Raw genomic sequence first — 15,846 nt, forward strand, 5'->3', positions numbered from 1 at the left:
TTAGATGTAGGTTTTGTAGGGAGGCTGGTGATAGTCATGTTCACGGTTCATTGATTAGATATAGGTTTTGTAGGGAGGCTGGTGATAGTCGTGTTCACGGTTCATTGATTAGATGTAGGTTTTGTAGGGAGGCTGGTGATAGGCGTGTTCACGGTTCATTGATTAGATATGTGTTTTGTAGGGAGGCTGGTGATGTCGTGTTCACGGTTCATTGATTAGATGTGTGTTTTGTAGGGAGGCTGGTGATAGTCGTGTTCACGGTTCATTGATTAGATGTAGGTTTTGTAAGGAGGCTGGTGATATTCGTGTTCATTGATTAGATGTAGGTTTTGTAAGGAGGCTGGTGATATTCGTGTTTATGGTTCATTGATTAGATGTAGGTTTTGTAGGGAGGCTGGTGATAGTCGTGTTCACGGTTCATTGATTAGATGTAGGTTTTGGGGGGGGGGGGGGGGGGGGGGTTGATGAACTTGTGTTTATGATTCATTGAATAGATGATGTACATTTTGTTGGGTGGTTGGTGATAGAGTTATGTTCACGGTTCATTGACTAGATGTATGGTTTGTAGGGGGGTTGATGGTATTGATTTAATGACATTGTACGTTTTTTAGGGAGGTTGGTCCAAGGCAGCCACCCAGCAGTTTTGTAAGATGACGGACAACAAGACTCTGTACATGACGGTGATTCGGGAAGTCAACAACGTTCTGCACGTGGACCTCAGTAAGCCCGCAATCGAGTCGACCAAAAACGAGGTCCCCATATCTATACGAGACGCCCTGGTTTTCCTAGAGCTTGCTCAGTTTGTCACACCGGAGTCTGGAAATATCACAGGTAAGAGCATATAGGTGGGAAAAAATATTATAGGTATTAAAATATGTTGCAGATATTAACGAATATTACAGGTATTAGCAAATATTACAGGTATCAGTGAATATTACAGGTATCATCAAATATTACAAGTGTTAGCAAATACATGTATTACAAGTGTTGGCAAATATTATAGGAAAGGTGACTCTCGATAACTCCAAGTTCAAGGGACCTTGATGAAACTTGGAGAAATCGAGAGATCGAAATTCGGAAATTGAAGGTCTGCCGGTATGGTTCAAATTTTACAGTAACCGGAAATGTATACCAACAAGATCATATGATATCGTTTTGACATGTTTTCCTTCATATTCGTCAGGTACTTTGATGTCAAAATAAAAAATATTTTGCAATAATAAAAACATCAAAGTTTATGTATTTATTTGTTCTTTAATCATGCTTAGATATGCATACAAAACCAAGTTCCGATGACGCTTTACTATCGCAAACTAAACAGAGCACAATGTTATGTCGCTTTACCCAAAGCAAAAATTCTAACGAATGAGTAAAACAATGTTTTAGAGTAACTTTACACAAAGAACAAACTCGAGAAATTTAACAGTCTGTAGATCTCTGAATTATGTTTAAAACTTACTCTTTCGTTGTCACGTCAAAACAAATTATAAATTTTATTCATAGTTGGATTATATATAATTTTAATCATCATGACACACAATCTAATTGAAATTAGATGTTGGATCCGCTTGCATACTCGCTACACAAACATCTAAAAACATCCCATAGAGGGTCACGTCAGAGGTCAAATTCGGTATCACTCTAGACTTATCGGCTTCAACAAACATTCAATGATTTTGCCAGCAGTGATTTGATCGGTCAATCGAATTTGACCTCTGACGTGACCCTCTACGGGATGTTGTTAGATGTTTGTGTAGTGAGTATGCGAGCGGATCCAACATCTAATTTTAATTAGATTGCATGACACAAAACCCCAGTGCAAGGTGTAAACTGACCAATTAGCCATCATATACTCAAGTTTGTCACCTCCACAAAGAAGCATCGGGGATGTTTCACCTATGTAAACACCTAATTACCCCTACGGCATTCAACAAAATCCAGGTAAGGTCCAAGTGGAAATCATTACACGCTTGGGTTGCGATGGGTATACACTACCACCACTTCGAGAGATCAAGAGTGAAAAACAATGAAATGTGTTTTACGGGACCCAACTTCACTTCGAGAGATCGAACGTTTGAGAGATCGATAGTAAATTTGCTTTGTTATATAGAGAAAGAAATCGGGACCATAATTTCACTTCGAGAGACTGAGAACTTCGAGAGATCGAAGTTCGAGCCATCGAGAGTCACCTGTATTAGCAAATATTACTGATATCAGCAAATATTACAGGTATTAGCAAATATTACAGGTACAGTATTAGCAAATATTACAGGTGTCAGTATTAGCAAATATTACAGGTGTCAGTATTAGCAAATATTACAGGTGTCAGTAAATATTATAGGTACAGTACAGTGGGAGATGATAGAATGCTACATGGGTAAGGAAAAGTCACAATTGATGCCAACTGCTTGAAATCTAGCATTAGCAGTTGTGAGATGGCTATGTAATGACCGATATTTTATCAAAAGAAGAAATAACAATTAGTGGTGTTCCTTTCATTAATCATAATAAAAAATCAGTCGATTGTTAACACATTCCAAATGCTCTCGATTATGACAATTGTTTTCCCGAATAATCAGCTTTTAACGATGAACTCATCTGATGGTAGTGAACCTTATCTGTATATACTAGTGTGATGGTAAGTGAAATCGGCATTATGAAGTAATTTGATTACTTATTGTGGGACCAATTTAAGTAATAAAAATAGTAATACGTATTGTAAGACCAGTTAATGTAATGCGATTGCATATTGTGAAACCAGTTATGGTAGCCCAGTGGTGTGAGCACTTGCTTGGCAACTTGGAAGTTCCATTTCCAATCCTCGGTTTCAGCGGCCATACTGCATGTAAATGTAAAAGCGTTTAAGATGGATATTTCTTCAACAAGCACATGGTATTAGAAATGAAGAATCGTGGTGGGTTTTTAGCTCTTCTGAGCTGAAGGCTCAAAGAGCTAATGCTATGGCCATTTGTGCGGTGTGCGTAAACTTTTTAGAAAAAGGGCTATAACTCAAGAACCCCTTGGCCAATTTTTTTCAAATTTGTTACAGGGTATCATTGGTCCAAGGGCTTTCATACATACTAAATAGAGGGATGTGACCCTTTAACAAGGGGAGATAATCAGGAAAATACAAACAAAAGTAGTGGTTGCTAAAAAATCTTCTTCTCAAGATCCACTGGGCAGATTATCACCAAACTTACACATAAGGATGAGGATATGTTGTAGATTAAAAATTGTTAAAGGCATTACCCTGGGGCAAAGGGCGTGGTCTCAAGGTCACTTCAAAGTTGACCTAAATTTATATTTCCTTAAATCTTTGATATTTTAGTCATTATAAGGACTAGGATCATCAAATTTTGACAGTTGATGCATCTTAGGACCTTGTGTCAAGTTGTCTCAAAAGTAGGTCACGGTGACCTACTTTTTGAATTTTACAGGTATTTATTTTAAAATTAATTTTGATGCATATCTTGGACACTTTGAAGCCTATGATCATCAAAACTTGTCAGTTGGTGGATCATGGGACCTTGAAATGCGTCAACTGAAAAATAGGTCACCGTGACCTACTTTCTGAATTTTATGGTTTATCATTTATAGATATATTTTAAGTTGTTATTTCAAATACCGAGAGGTTTAGAATCATCAAATCTTGTAAGTTGATGCATCTTGAGACCTTGAAACATATTTATAAAAAAAAGTAGGTCACAGTGACCTACTTTTTGAATTTTACAGATATTCAAATTTCACATTTTCAATTTTAGATACATATTTTGGGCACTGTAAAACCTAGGATCATCAAACTTTGTCAGTTAATGCGTCTTCAGTCTTCGGTTTGTGTCGACCAAAAAGTAGGTCACTTTGACCTACTTTTGGTATTTGACAGCTAAATTACTATATTTCAGACACTATTTGACCTACAATCATCAAACTTTGTCAGTTGATGCATCTTGAGTCTTCGGAGTGTATTGACCAAAAAGTAGGTCACTGTGACCTTATTTTGGCATTTGACAGTTATATTTATATATTTCAATCACTAATTGACCTACAATCATGAAACTTTGACAGTTGATGCATCTTGAGTCTACGGAGTGTGTCGACCAAAAAGTAGGTCACCTTGACCTACTTTTGGAATTGGACGGCTATATTTATATATTTCAGATACTATTTGACCTACAGTCATCAAACTTTGTCAGTTGTTGGGTCTTGCATGTTCGAAGGGTTTCGACCAAAAAGTAGGTCACCTTGACCTACTTTTGGAATTGGACGGCTATATTTATATAATTCAGATACTATTTGACCTACAGTCATCAAACTTTGTCAGTTGTTGGGTCTAGCATGTTTGAAGGGTGTTGACGAAAAAGTAGGTCACCTTGACCTACTTTTGGAATTTGACGGCTATATTTATATATTTCAGATACTATTTGACCTACAGTCATCAAACTTTGCCAGTTGATGGGTCTTGCATGTTCGGAGTTCGCTGACCCAAAAGTAGGTCACCATGACCTACGATTGGAATTTGACAGCTATATTTCAATATTCAGATACTAATTGGCTTAAAATCATCAAACTTTGTCAGTTGATATTTCTTGGGTTCTCAAAATGTGTAAACCAAAAAGTAGGTCACATTGACCTATTTTTTTTTAATTCTTAGGATTTAACTAAAGATTTAGAATACTAAGAGGCTAAGAATAGAAATGGTGGGGTTGTACAATTTATCAGAAGAGCGATTCTAGGCCCTTGGGCCTCTTGTTTTTTTTGGATATAACTTAAAAAATGAAGATGAAATTTGTGGTACTTTACCTACAAATGGTTACGTCTCTACATCAGGGAAATATTCTTAAATGTCACATGAAATTAGAAATGTTCTGAAGATGCCGGAGGCAGCAGTCTTTCACCAGATGGATATCTCAATCATTGGATTTATTGTTTTTACGTCCCATCGAGAATTTTTCACTAATACTGAGATGTCACCAGCTGTAGGTGAAGTACCACAAATTTAGACCTATGCATAGCGATCAGGGCCGTAGCAATAAGGGTTCATTTACATGCCAATACCTGCCGCAACACAGAACCTCCGTTTTTAAGGTCATATCAGAAAGACCTGTGATTCTCATTTCTAAATCCGAGCATTTGACGGAGGAGCAAACATTACCTATGTTAACTTAATGTCTTGGGTTTGATGCGGCTCAAACTCACAACGTCCTGGTTTTGAAATGAATGGTCTACCACACACTGAGCTACCGTGACCGGTCCCTAATTCATTGAGTCATATTCAAATACCTTCCCCTTCATTAAGGCTTGTCTCCCCAGAGTCTGCCATTCGACAGATTCAGCCAACTCAAATTTCATTTATTTTATTTTTTTGTATTTCCGTAAGAAATTCCCGAAAAGTTGCATGAATGTGCCAACAAAGGTTTTAACTAATCTAGTGATTGCAATACACACGTTCAAAAGATTTCGTACTGATAAAGCTTACTTGTTTGTTATGTAGGAAAACCAGCAGTAATTCGACAGTACATAAAACCAGAGCCTCACTATGAGGGGGAGGTCTTCAATGTGATTGTAACCAGTGTTACTGATCCACACCATTTCTACATACAGGAGGTAAGGACTAAGTCATGATTATACACAAGCTTGAATCGTAAGGATTCTCTCCGAAGTTGTAATGGGGCTGAAACAATAAACACCTCATCATGTGTCGTGAAGCATTCAAGCATCCTCTGGTAGATTCCAGTCTGTAAAACGTATACATACAGCTGGTCAAGCTTTGTAGATTCCAGTCTGTAAAATGTATACTTACAGCTGGTCAAGCTTTGTAGATTCCAGTCTGTAAAACGTATACATACAGGTCAAGCTTTGTAGATTCAATCTTGTTTCCAAATGACCATCGGAAAATTCTTTTGAATATCTTCCAATTCTTTTAAAAATCTTCTAAAGAACCAAAAGAGAAGATGAAGTACATCTGTGAGGTTTATGTCCTCGATATCCAGTGAAGTACGTCATGTGAGGTTTATTTCCACGATATCCAGGGCTTTTAGTTTGCTGTTTTACTTCTAATGAAATTACGCTTACAGCGAAGTGATTTTCATTTTCTGTAGTTTTGAAACGTATTATGAACTTGTTGGATATAACGAATATTCTTCTTCCCCAGCACTTTGTTATAAGCACGTGTTACTGTATATGTAGGAAAATTCTGTAAAAATGTTGTTCTCGAGAACCAAATCCTTGTATGATGCTTAGCCATCTGGGATCAGAGGTCGCCGTATACTATAGGGGTAAGTTTTATGTACTAGGAAGACATCATCAACAAGTTCACTGTATATAGGCAAGTTTTCATCTCTCGAATCAAAAGGATGTTGTGTGTCCAATTTAAGCATTGTCATGTCTTGTAGAATCAAGTTGTTTGCACAATGGCCCCTCAAAGAATGTGAGGTTTACATGACCCCTACAGGGATGTGAAGTTTATATGACCACTAAACTGATTTCAGGGTTCGAAATTCCTTTATAGATAATTTTTGAAATGTGATGTGGAATATCTAAACTGCGAGTTAAAACTTCAGCAACTTGCAAAAACTTGTGAGTTGACTTTTTGCCTATCATCATAATTTAACTTAACTTGGGAAGGGGGGGGGGGGGTAACAAGTTAACATGTCTGTTTGGGATTTGAAGTTAATGTGCCTGTTTGGGATTTGAAGTTAACGTGCCTGTTTGGGATTTGAAGTTAACGTGCCTGTTTGGGATTTGAAGTTAACGTGCCTGTTTGGGATTTGAAGTTAATGTGCCTGTTTGGGATTTAAAGTTAATGTGCCTGTTTGGGATTTGAAGTTAACGTGCTTGTTTGGGATTTGAATTATAGCGTGCCTGTTTGGGATTTGAAGTTAACGTGCCTGTTCGGGGGTGAAAGTATGCAAAGTGCTCCATGGATTTGTTGTTTTAAGGTGTTGCTAATCAATGTTGTATCAAATTGAAATTAACGAAAGTATACCAAGCACTGAATGGAACTACAAAATGGTTTGAAAACCAGAACATGCTTCAAAGGAGAATGTTTCTCTACACATGCATGCAGTATAATTGTTATTTATGAGTGACTTGGTAAGTCTGTCCTTTGGCTTGGTAATCCAACTGTTTTCTCGATCGATGTTTGTGAGCTGTGATACATACACGTATATATTTATGTCTCCCCTATTTCAGGGGGAGACATTGTTTTTGTACTTTTTGTCCGTCTCTCTGTCTGCCACAAAATTTTGTGAATGCTTCTCCTCCTATATGGCTTATCGGATAGACTTGAAACTTTGTACAATGCCTCAATGCCATTTGTAGATGTGCATATTGGTGGGACAGGAGGATCCAATTATTTTCCTAAAAGCTGTAGTGGATCTAAGAGAGGTGGAGGATGTAAAATAGCTTGTGACCACTTCTCCTATATGGCTTAATTATTGGATAGATTTCAAACTGTACAATGCTTCATTGCCATTCATAGATGTGCATATTGTCGGGACAGGAGGATCCAATTATTTTCCTAAAAGTTATTGTGGATCTAAGAGGAATGACGGATGTTAGAATAGCTTGTGAATGCTTCTTCTCCAACATGGATTTTCCAATACACTTGAAATTTTGTGCAATACTTCAATGCCATTTGCAGATGTGCATATTGTAGGAAAAGGAGGATTCAATTATTTTCCTTAAAGTTATAGTGGATCTGAGGGGTGGAGCGTGTAAAATAGTTCATGAACACTTCTCCTATGTGGCTCATCGGAGTTCATAATGTCTATGCTCCTGCTCATGCTTTCTCATCCATACCATGCAGTACATTTAAGGGAGGAGGTTTCATTTGGAGCACTTCCAATTTTGGGAGGTGGGGAGACGTTTGTTTTTCTTAAAAACTTATATCTTTTATATTTTACAAAGCTTGATGTATGTATGTTTTACAAACTTAAGCTTGATGTATTGAGGTTTGAAACTAGCTTGAAACCTTTGGTAGCCATTTGGGCTACTGAACCTTGCAATTCAAGGGGCCCACATTAAAATTTAGTTGCCCACAAATTAGAACATCTTTTATTTAAAAAGCCATAGTGTATTTTCATGTTTTGTTATCATGCTGTTTAATTTATACAACGTGCAACTGGTAACAAACAATCGGGACCCAGTGGCATTTGATGGCATTACAGAAAAAGAGTATCACGGTGAATACCATAAGACAAAAGACAATGAAAGTTCTTGGAATCATGGAAGACCAACAAACCACGACATGACTACACCACACGCCCCATTGATGCGACGAGCATGTTTCCTAGCCTTTTTCCCGAAGAGGTATCGCATAACAACTTACAATACGAATGAGTCATATCCACTTCCACGTTTTCTAGCCACGGTTGGTTGGTCTTCCATGATTCCAAGAACTTATGTTGTCTTTTTGTCTTATCGTCATCACCGTAATACTCTTTTTCTGTCGGTATTTTTTTGTTTCTTGGGTTTGCTGACCCCATTTACAAATCACCACATTATCGGTAATTCAGAATCACTCAGAAGCTTTGCAGAGAAGTGCTTCTAAAAGTTAATTATGAAACACTTTGCAGATCACAAACTTTTTTTAAAAGAAAAAACCTAAATGATTGGACAAAATTGAAAAACAAATATTTATTTCATAAATTTCCTAATCGCCATGTGGGCAACTTGAACCGTAATTTTGATTCGCCCACTCTGAAATTTAGTCGCAAATGGTGAGTGGGCGACGGTTAATTTCAAAACCTGTGTATATATGTTTTACAAAGCTTGGTGTGTATATCTTTTACAAAGCTTGATGTATGTTGCTGTAAGCTTGATGTTGCTGTAAGCTTGATGTTGGTGTAAGCTTAATGTTGCTGTAAGCTTGATGTATGTTGCTGTAAGCTTAATGTTGCTGTAAGCTTGATGTATGTTACTGTAAGCTTGATGTATGTTGCTATCCGCTATTTCAGTGCATGTTTCCTGGGAAGGTGAGATGATTTTGGTATCCATGACAACATGGTGACCATGTTTACAGATATTAACTGCAAATTTGCTTCTGTTGAGCCTATGTTGAAATATTGCTTGTTTGTTTTCATGAAGAATTTTAATGTATTTTTGCTTGTAAGTATCATCAGACTTGGGTACAAAATTATTTAAATGTAAGAGAGGAAGGTGTCATTTTTTAATCATGGGTAGATGTAATGAAGAGCACAGGGCTGCATTCGAGATCATTGAGGCTAGGTATGGTGGCTAATTTATGTCATTTTACAATTTGGCCATTTATCATTTTTTTTAGTCAAAGAGTAGCTAATATTATCGTTTTGTCATCTTTTCGTTAGTCACATAATATTGTTGTGTTTTCTCCTTGAAATAACTAAAAGAAGATAAAGTGTAAAATGGTACAACTCAGTCACCATACCTAGCCCTAGGCTAGCCACTATGATCTTGAACGCAGCCTAGATTGAACACCTCTAGGGTCATGGGTTCTAAGGGCAGATTTTATGTTTCTCAGTATCCGTATTTTGCTGAATATAATACGCACTTTTTTTAGAGAATATTTTTGTGCCAGAAAGGGGTGCGTATTATATACCACAATAGGTTTTTGACCTTTTTTTCCAGATGAAACTCGGCGATTAAGTAGTGTAATATTTCACTCAAAGACCAAGGCTTCGGATACTGTACGCCTTTCCACGTTCACCTATTTATCAACTAGAAAATTTGACCTCAAGAAAATTACTACAGAAACGTAAAATTGCAGAAAATATGATATATATACTTACAATATCTAAATAATTCAATTATCATGAAACAAACAGCCAATCAAATTGCATTGGATCTGACTATTCATTACATCGCATGCCGCCATTATTGAAAGCATGTGTACACAATAATGCCTTGTCACGTGCTAAAATTGTTGGAAAATAATTTTGTCACTTGCTAAAAGTTGGTTTACTGTAAGTTTTATGAATAGGCCTAATTTTTGATGAAATACTAATTTGAATCTTTGAAATAACTATTCTTGCGTAAAAGCGTGTGTTTTACGAAGCCATTGTTGTGTACACTGTGCTTTTGTTAGATACCCCCTCCGGGTAAAGAAATACCTAACAAAATTTTTTTCCACACATTTTAATAGTCATCGTAGTTAACGAGGAGTTGATAATTTGCTTTTTTGTACCTACCATGGTGTGTTGATTACAGTAAAATAAGCGATAGTTTAATTGTTTAATTTTATTTTTATAACATCGGCTATTTGATTGATTTTAAGTTTCAACAAAGGAAATATCGAGTCAGTTAAGACTTTAATGCTACAAAATCTCGTGCTTTGCTGAAACGAACAGGCTTGTCCGGGTTGATATTTCCCTGAAGATTCTCATTGAAGATTACCGCGATGTAGACCTCATCTCAAAAAGTTTGCAAATTATTGTGCGTTGTTTAGAATTCATTATTTCTGCAAAAATATTAAGTGAAAATTAACACTAAGTATAAAATAAAGATTACCGCTTGGTCAAATTTTTTGCTGCGTATTATACACCCGAAGTGCGTTTTTTCACCAACTTTTAGGCTCAAAGTGGGGGGTGCGTATTAAACACCACTGCGTATTATATTCAGCAAAATACGGTATTAACTTTGAAGGGTTTGAACACTGACATTATACATGTGTGTAAACTCTATAATTATGCTGTGTGTGCTTGAAGTCTCACACGTTTCTTTTCTTTGCTCAAGGAATGTTGGTATATAGATTTTTAAAAACCCAAATATTTTTAGCTCACCTGAACCGAAGGTTCAAGTGAGCTTTTCTGATCACATTTAGTCCATCTGTCTGTCCGTCTGTAAACTTTTCACATTTTTGACTTCTTCTCCAGAACCACTGGGCCAAATTCAACCAAACTTGCCACAAAGCATCCTTGGGTGAAGGGGATTCAGATTTGTTCAAATGAAGGGCCATGCCCTTTTTCAAGGGGAGATAATTAAGAATATGTGAAATTTTGGTGGCATCTTTTAAAAATCTTCTCAAGAACCACGGGGCCCAAAAAGTTGAAACTCATGTGAAGCCTTCATTACATAATGTAGATTCAAATTTGTTCAAATCATGGCTCCCGGGGGTTGGATGGGGGCCACAATGGAAGATCAAAGTTTTACATACAAATATATAGGAAAAATCTTTAAAAATCTTTTTTTCAAGAACCATTGAGCCAGAAAAGCTGAGATTTATATGAAAGCTTCCTGATATAGTGCAGATTTTAAATTGTTAAAATCCTGGCCCCCGGGGATTTGATGGGGCCACAATAGGGGATCAAAGTTTTACATACAAATATATAGGAAAAATCTTCATCTCAAGAACCACTGAGCCAGAAAAGCTGAGATTTATATGAAAGCTTCCTGATATAGTGCAGATTTCAAATTGTTAAAACCATGGCCCCCGGGGATCGGATGGGGCCACAATAGCGGATTAAAGTTTTACATACAAAAATATAAGGAAAATCTTTTTAAAAAATCTTCTTCTCAAGAACCACTGAGCCAGAAAAGCTGAGATTTATATGAAAGCTTCCTGATATAGTGCAGATTTTAAATTGTTAAAATCATGGCCCCTGGGGGTCGGATGGGGCCACAATAGGGGATCAAAGTTTTACATACAAATATCTAGGAAAAATCTTTAAAAATCTTCTTCTCAAGAACCATTGGGTCAAAGAAGTGCACATTTATATGAAAGCTTTCTGACATAGTGTAGATTCAAGTTTGCAAAAACCATGGCCTCCAAGGGTAGGTTTGGGGCCATAATAGGGACTACGGTTTTACATGCAAATATATATGGAAAGTCTTCTAATATGGACCAATGTGACTCAGGTGAGCGATGTGGCCCATGGGCCTCTTGTTTAATCAACAGGGGATCAGTATGGTTGGGGGGGGGGGGGGGGGGGGTGACAAGCTACATGTTTGTTTTAATCTTTGATTGGCATGCTGCAACTTTTGTCTGTTTCTGACTTGTTAATCACATTTTTCATTTTTTGAGTCTGCTCGCGATAGTGAGAAGACCCTTGTTTACACCAGCACAGCACTGTGGATTTTGAGTACAAACCTTTGTTGATACATACCGTATTTTGCCGAATATAATACGCACTTTTTTTAGAGAATATTTTTGTGCCAGAAAGGGGTGCGTATTATATACCACAATAGGTTTTTGACCTTTTTTTCCAGATGAAACTCGGCGATTAAGTAGTGTAATATTTCATTCAAAGACCAAGGCTTCGGATACTGTACGCCTTTTCACGTTCACCTATTTATTAAGTAGAAAATTCGACCTCAAGAAAATTACTACAGAAACGTAAAATTGCAGAAAATGTGATATATATACTTACAATATCTAAATAATTCAATTATCATGAAACAAACAGCCAATCAAATTGCATTGGATCTGACTATTCATTACATCGCATGCCGCCATTATTGAAAGCATGTGTACACAATAATGCCTTGACACGTGCTAAAATTGTTGGAAAATAATTTTGTCACTTGCTAAAAGTTTATTTACTGTAAGTTTTATGAATAGGCCTAATTTTTAATGAAATACTTATTTGAATCTTTGAAATAACTATTCTTGCGTAAAAGCGTGTGTTTTACGAAGCCATTGTTGTGTACACTGTGCTTTTGTTAGATACCCCCTCCGGGTAAAGAAATACCTAACAAATTTTTTTTCCACACATTTTAATAGTGATCGTAGTTAACGAGGAGTTGATAATTTGCATCTTTGTACCTACCATGGTGTGTTGGTTACAGTAAAAGAGGCGATAGTTTAATTGTTTAATTTTATTTTTATAACATCGGCTATTTGATTGATTTTAAGTTTCAACAAAGGAAATATCGAGTCAGTTAAGACTTTAATGCTACAAAATCTCGTGCTTTGCTGAAATGAACAGGCTTGTCCGGGTTGATATTTCCCTGAAGATTCTCATTGAAGATTACCGCGATGTAGACCTCATCTCAAAAAGTTTGCAAATTATTGTGCGTTGTTTAGAATTCATTATTTCTGCAAAAATATTAAGTGAAAATTAACACCAAGTATAAAATAAAGATTACCGCTTGGTCAAAATTTTTGCTGCGTATTATACACCCGAAGTGCGTTTTTTTCACCAACTTTTAGGCTCAAAGTGGGGGGTGCGTATTAAACACCACTGCGTATTATATTCGGCAAAATACGGTACACAAGATAATGCAAATAGTTCTTAATTTCTGGTCATTGAAATTGCTGCAAAATATGTGAAATGTTACCTGCATATCAAAGTGGTTGTTTAAACAAAGTATTGGTTATTGTGTTCTTGCATTTAATAGTGGTGTTACCTAAGGCCAATTAAAATTAATTGATAGATTATCATGCCTGCCCGCCCCTCGGAAAAGAGCCCACTCCGATTATTTTTATTTTCGCAAAAATTACGATTTCAGATAAACTTGCTTCCCAGTGGCATGAGTGAATGATTAAAGTTAAATATATCTTGCTGATGGTAATGTTTCATTTATACCTCGCTGATGGTAATGTTTAATTATACCTCGCTGATGGTAATGTTTAATTATATCTCCCTGATGGTAATGTTTAATTATATCTCACTTATGGTAATGTTTAATTATATCTCCCTGATGGTAATGTTTAATTATATCTCGCTGATGGTAATGTTTAATTATATCTCGCTGATGGTAATGTTTAATTATATCTCACTGATGGTAATGTTTAATTATATCTTGCTGATTGTAGATCGGTGACGTGTCCACCTACTTTGCTGAAATGATGAATAAGATGCAGAAAGTGTATAAAAAACAAAACTCCATGGATCTTTGGACCATATACTGCCCAAAGAAAGGTATCTATAGACTATATGTGTGTGTCTGTGTGTGTGTGTCTGTCTCAACATTATCTGAGTAATGTATTGTTATCTCTAGGCCAAAATAAGATGTGTGTTTCCTCACCCTTCCTATGTTTTTGCTGCCGACTAGATATTTATTGACGATATATATTAGCAAAATAAATAATTATCTGGAATTTTTTTCTTTCTGAGCGAGAGTTTCTCTGATATACATTTTGACTACCATTCATCTTCAAAATGTTTAAAAACTATTTGCAATATATTTGGACCTTTATTCAAAGCATATTAAAACTTAAAAGAGTTCGTATAAAATGTTTTAATGAAATAGAATGTTTTGCCTAAATGTACCTACCCTACCTAATTTTTGGGGGAGTGTAATAGGAAACGCGCGTATATTTTATTTGTGCAATAGGAAACGCGCGTATATTTTATTTTTGCCTTATCAAAGAAGTGTACTACTGTGAGCGTTGAATAATACTCTTTAATTTGAAAGTCCATTCAGCTCACCATTGATAGTAAAATGCAATTTTGATTGTGGAGTTTGTTCCTTCTAACTTCTTTAAAGTTATCTATGCATTGCATTGATACTTGTACATACATGCGAATATTTAATATCCCACAGAAAATCACGAGATGTCTATTACGGCTGTAATTGTCATTAATTACATAGTTACCTTTTAATTGTGATGACAGACATGGTATGCAGCTGTCAGTATTCCTCCGACAACATGTTTTACCGTGCCATCATCACCAACCTCCCCGGTCGTAAACAGGTGGACGTAGTCTACGTAGACTTCGGTAACCGAGAGCGCGTCCACTACAGTCGCCTCCGAGTCCTGTTAGATGAGTTCCTCATCCTTCCCGCACAGGTCAGGATCCAAAATAAATGTCCTGCATTTTTCCCTGCATCTGTCTCCGTTTGTGAATAAATCTTTTCCATTCATTTTCCTGTTTGTTATGAATGTGGGTTTGTTTTAATGGATCCTGTGATTTGTGATTTACAGGCAGTGAAGTGCAAGCTTGTTGATGTGGCACCAAAAGATTCCAGCAAAACTTGGAGTGAAAATGTAAGAAATGCATATTTTTCTGCTTCACAACATTCCCCTCATCAGACAGTAAAACACGCCTATATCAAACTCACTTATAACGAATTCACACTTATAACGAATTCACACTTATAACGAATTCACTCTTATAACGAATTCACACTTATAACGAATTCACTCTTATAACGAATTCACACTTATAACGAATTCACACTTATAACGAATTCACGCTAAAGTGAAATTCCTCTATGAGAGGAAAATAGCCAAAATGTCACAATTCAGTGACAAGATTGTAAATTTATACATATTGTAACCAGCAAGAATGATCACATTTAAGGAATTGATATTTGGTTTAAAAAAAAGCTGTGGATGTTTTTACAGGCACACATCAGTTGTATAGTTCTGACAAACATCATTTAATTTCCTACAGGCCAAGCAATGGTGGTCAGAGAAAGTGAATTTGAGTAAATTCACAGTGAAGATTGCAGGTAGGTTGTGTGGCGGTCCTATAATCATGTAACTTGCAGACCTAATGAAAAAAAGGAGAGGGCAACCCAAAAAAAAATTACATGATAAATGATAGGATTAATTATATGATAAAAATTTGTCATACTATTCTGTTGATATACGGCCTGTATAAGCTTCAGTACTAATTTGAAAACTTTAAAAATTGAAATTCCGGCCATCTCTATTATAGAGGCTGCCATGATGTGGAACTCTTTTGTATTCAAGACCACAGAAATAAATCATTTTGACATCACACCGTCTGTTCCGGTTTTGATGAGAAAGATGTGCATGTGGCATATTTTACGAATAGATAGGTTGATGCCTTCCTGTCAAGCACTTAATTAGACTAATGCAAAGAGGAGACGTGATAAAAGTTATGTGTGTTTTTAAATTCCTGACCCAACCAATTCATCTGAAAAGAAAAGACTATGTAACATGTGGATCCATCATTT

The 15,846-nt window shown here is 36.3% G+C and overlaps 1 protein-coding gene across 4 annotated transcripts in view; it reads left to right on the forward strand.

Annotated features, from left to right (window-relative positions):
- Positions 1-15,846, forward strand: part of LOC125673551 (RING finger protein 17-like) — a 93,846-nt gene that overhangs the window by 21,600 nt on the left and 56,400 nt on the right. For 3 of the 4 annotated variants that reach the window (XM_056160234.1, XM_056160236.1, XM_056160237.1), the window contains exons 19-25: positions 612-831; positions 5,492-5,604; positions 8,958-8,975; positions 13,733-13,838; positions 14,535-14,710; positions 14,846-14,908; positions 15,318-15,375. In XM_056160234.1, coding sequence (XP_056016209.1) covers positions 612-831; positions 5,492-5,604; positions 8,958-8,975; positions 13,733-13,838; positions 14,535-14,710; positions 14,846-14,908; positions 15,318-15,375 — 754 coding nt within the window. The remainder of the gene's footprint in view (positions 1-611; positions 832-5,491; positions 5,605-8,957; positions 8,976-13,732; positions 13,839-14,534; positions 14,711-14,845; positions 14,909-15,317; positions 15,376-15,846) is intronic. The other variant, XM_056160235.1, reaches the window with a different exon arrangement.

The sequence above is a fragment of the Ostrea edulis genome, chromosome 3 (genome assembly GCF_947568905.1).
Source record: "Ostrea edulis chromosome 3, xbOstEdul1.1, whole genome shotgun sequence".
Lineage (NCBI taxonomy): Eukaryota > Metazoa > Mollusca > Bivalvia > Ostreida > Ostreidae > Ostrea > Ostrea edulis.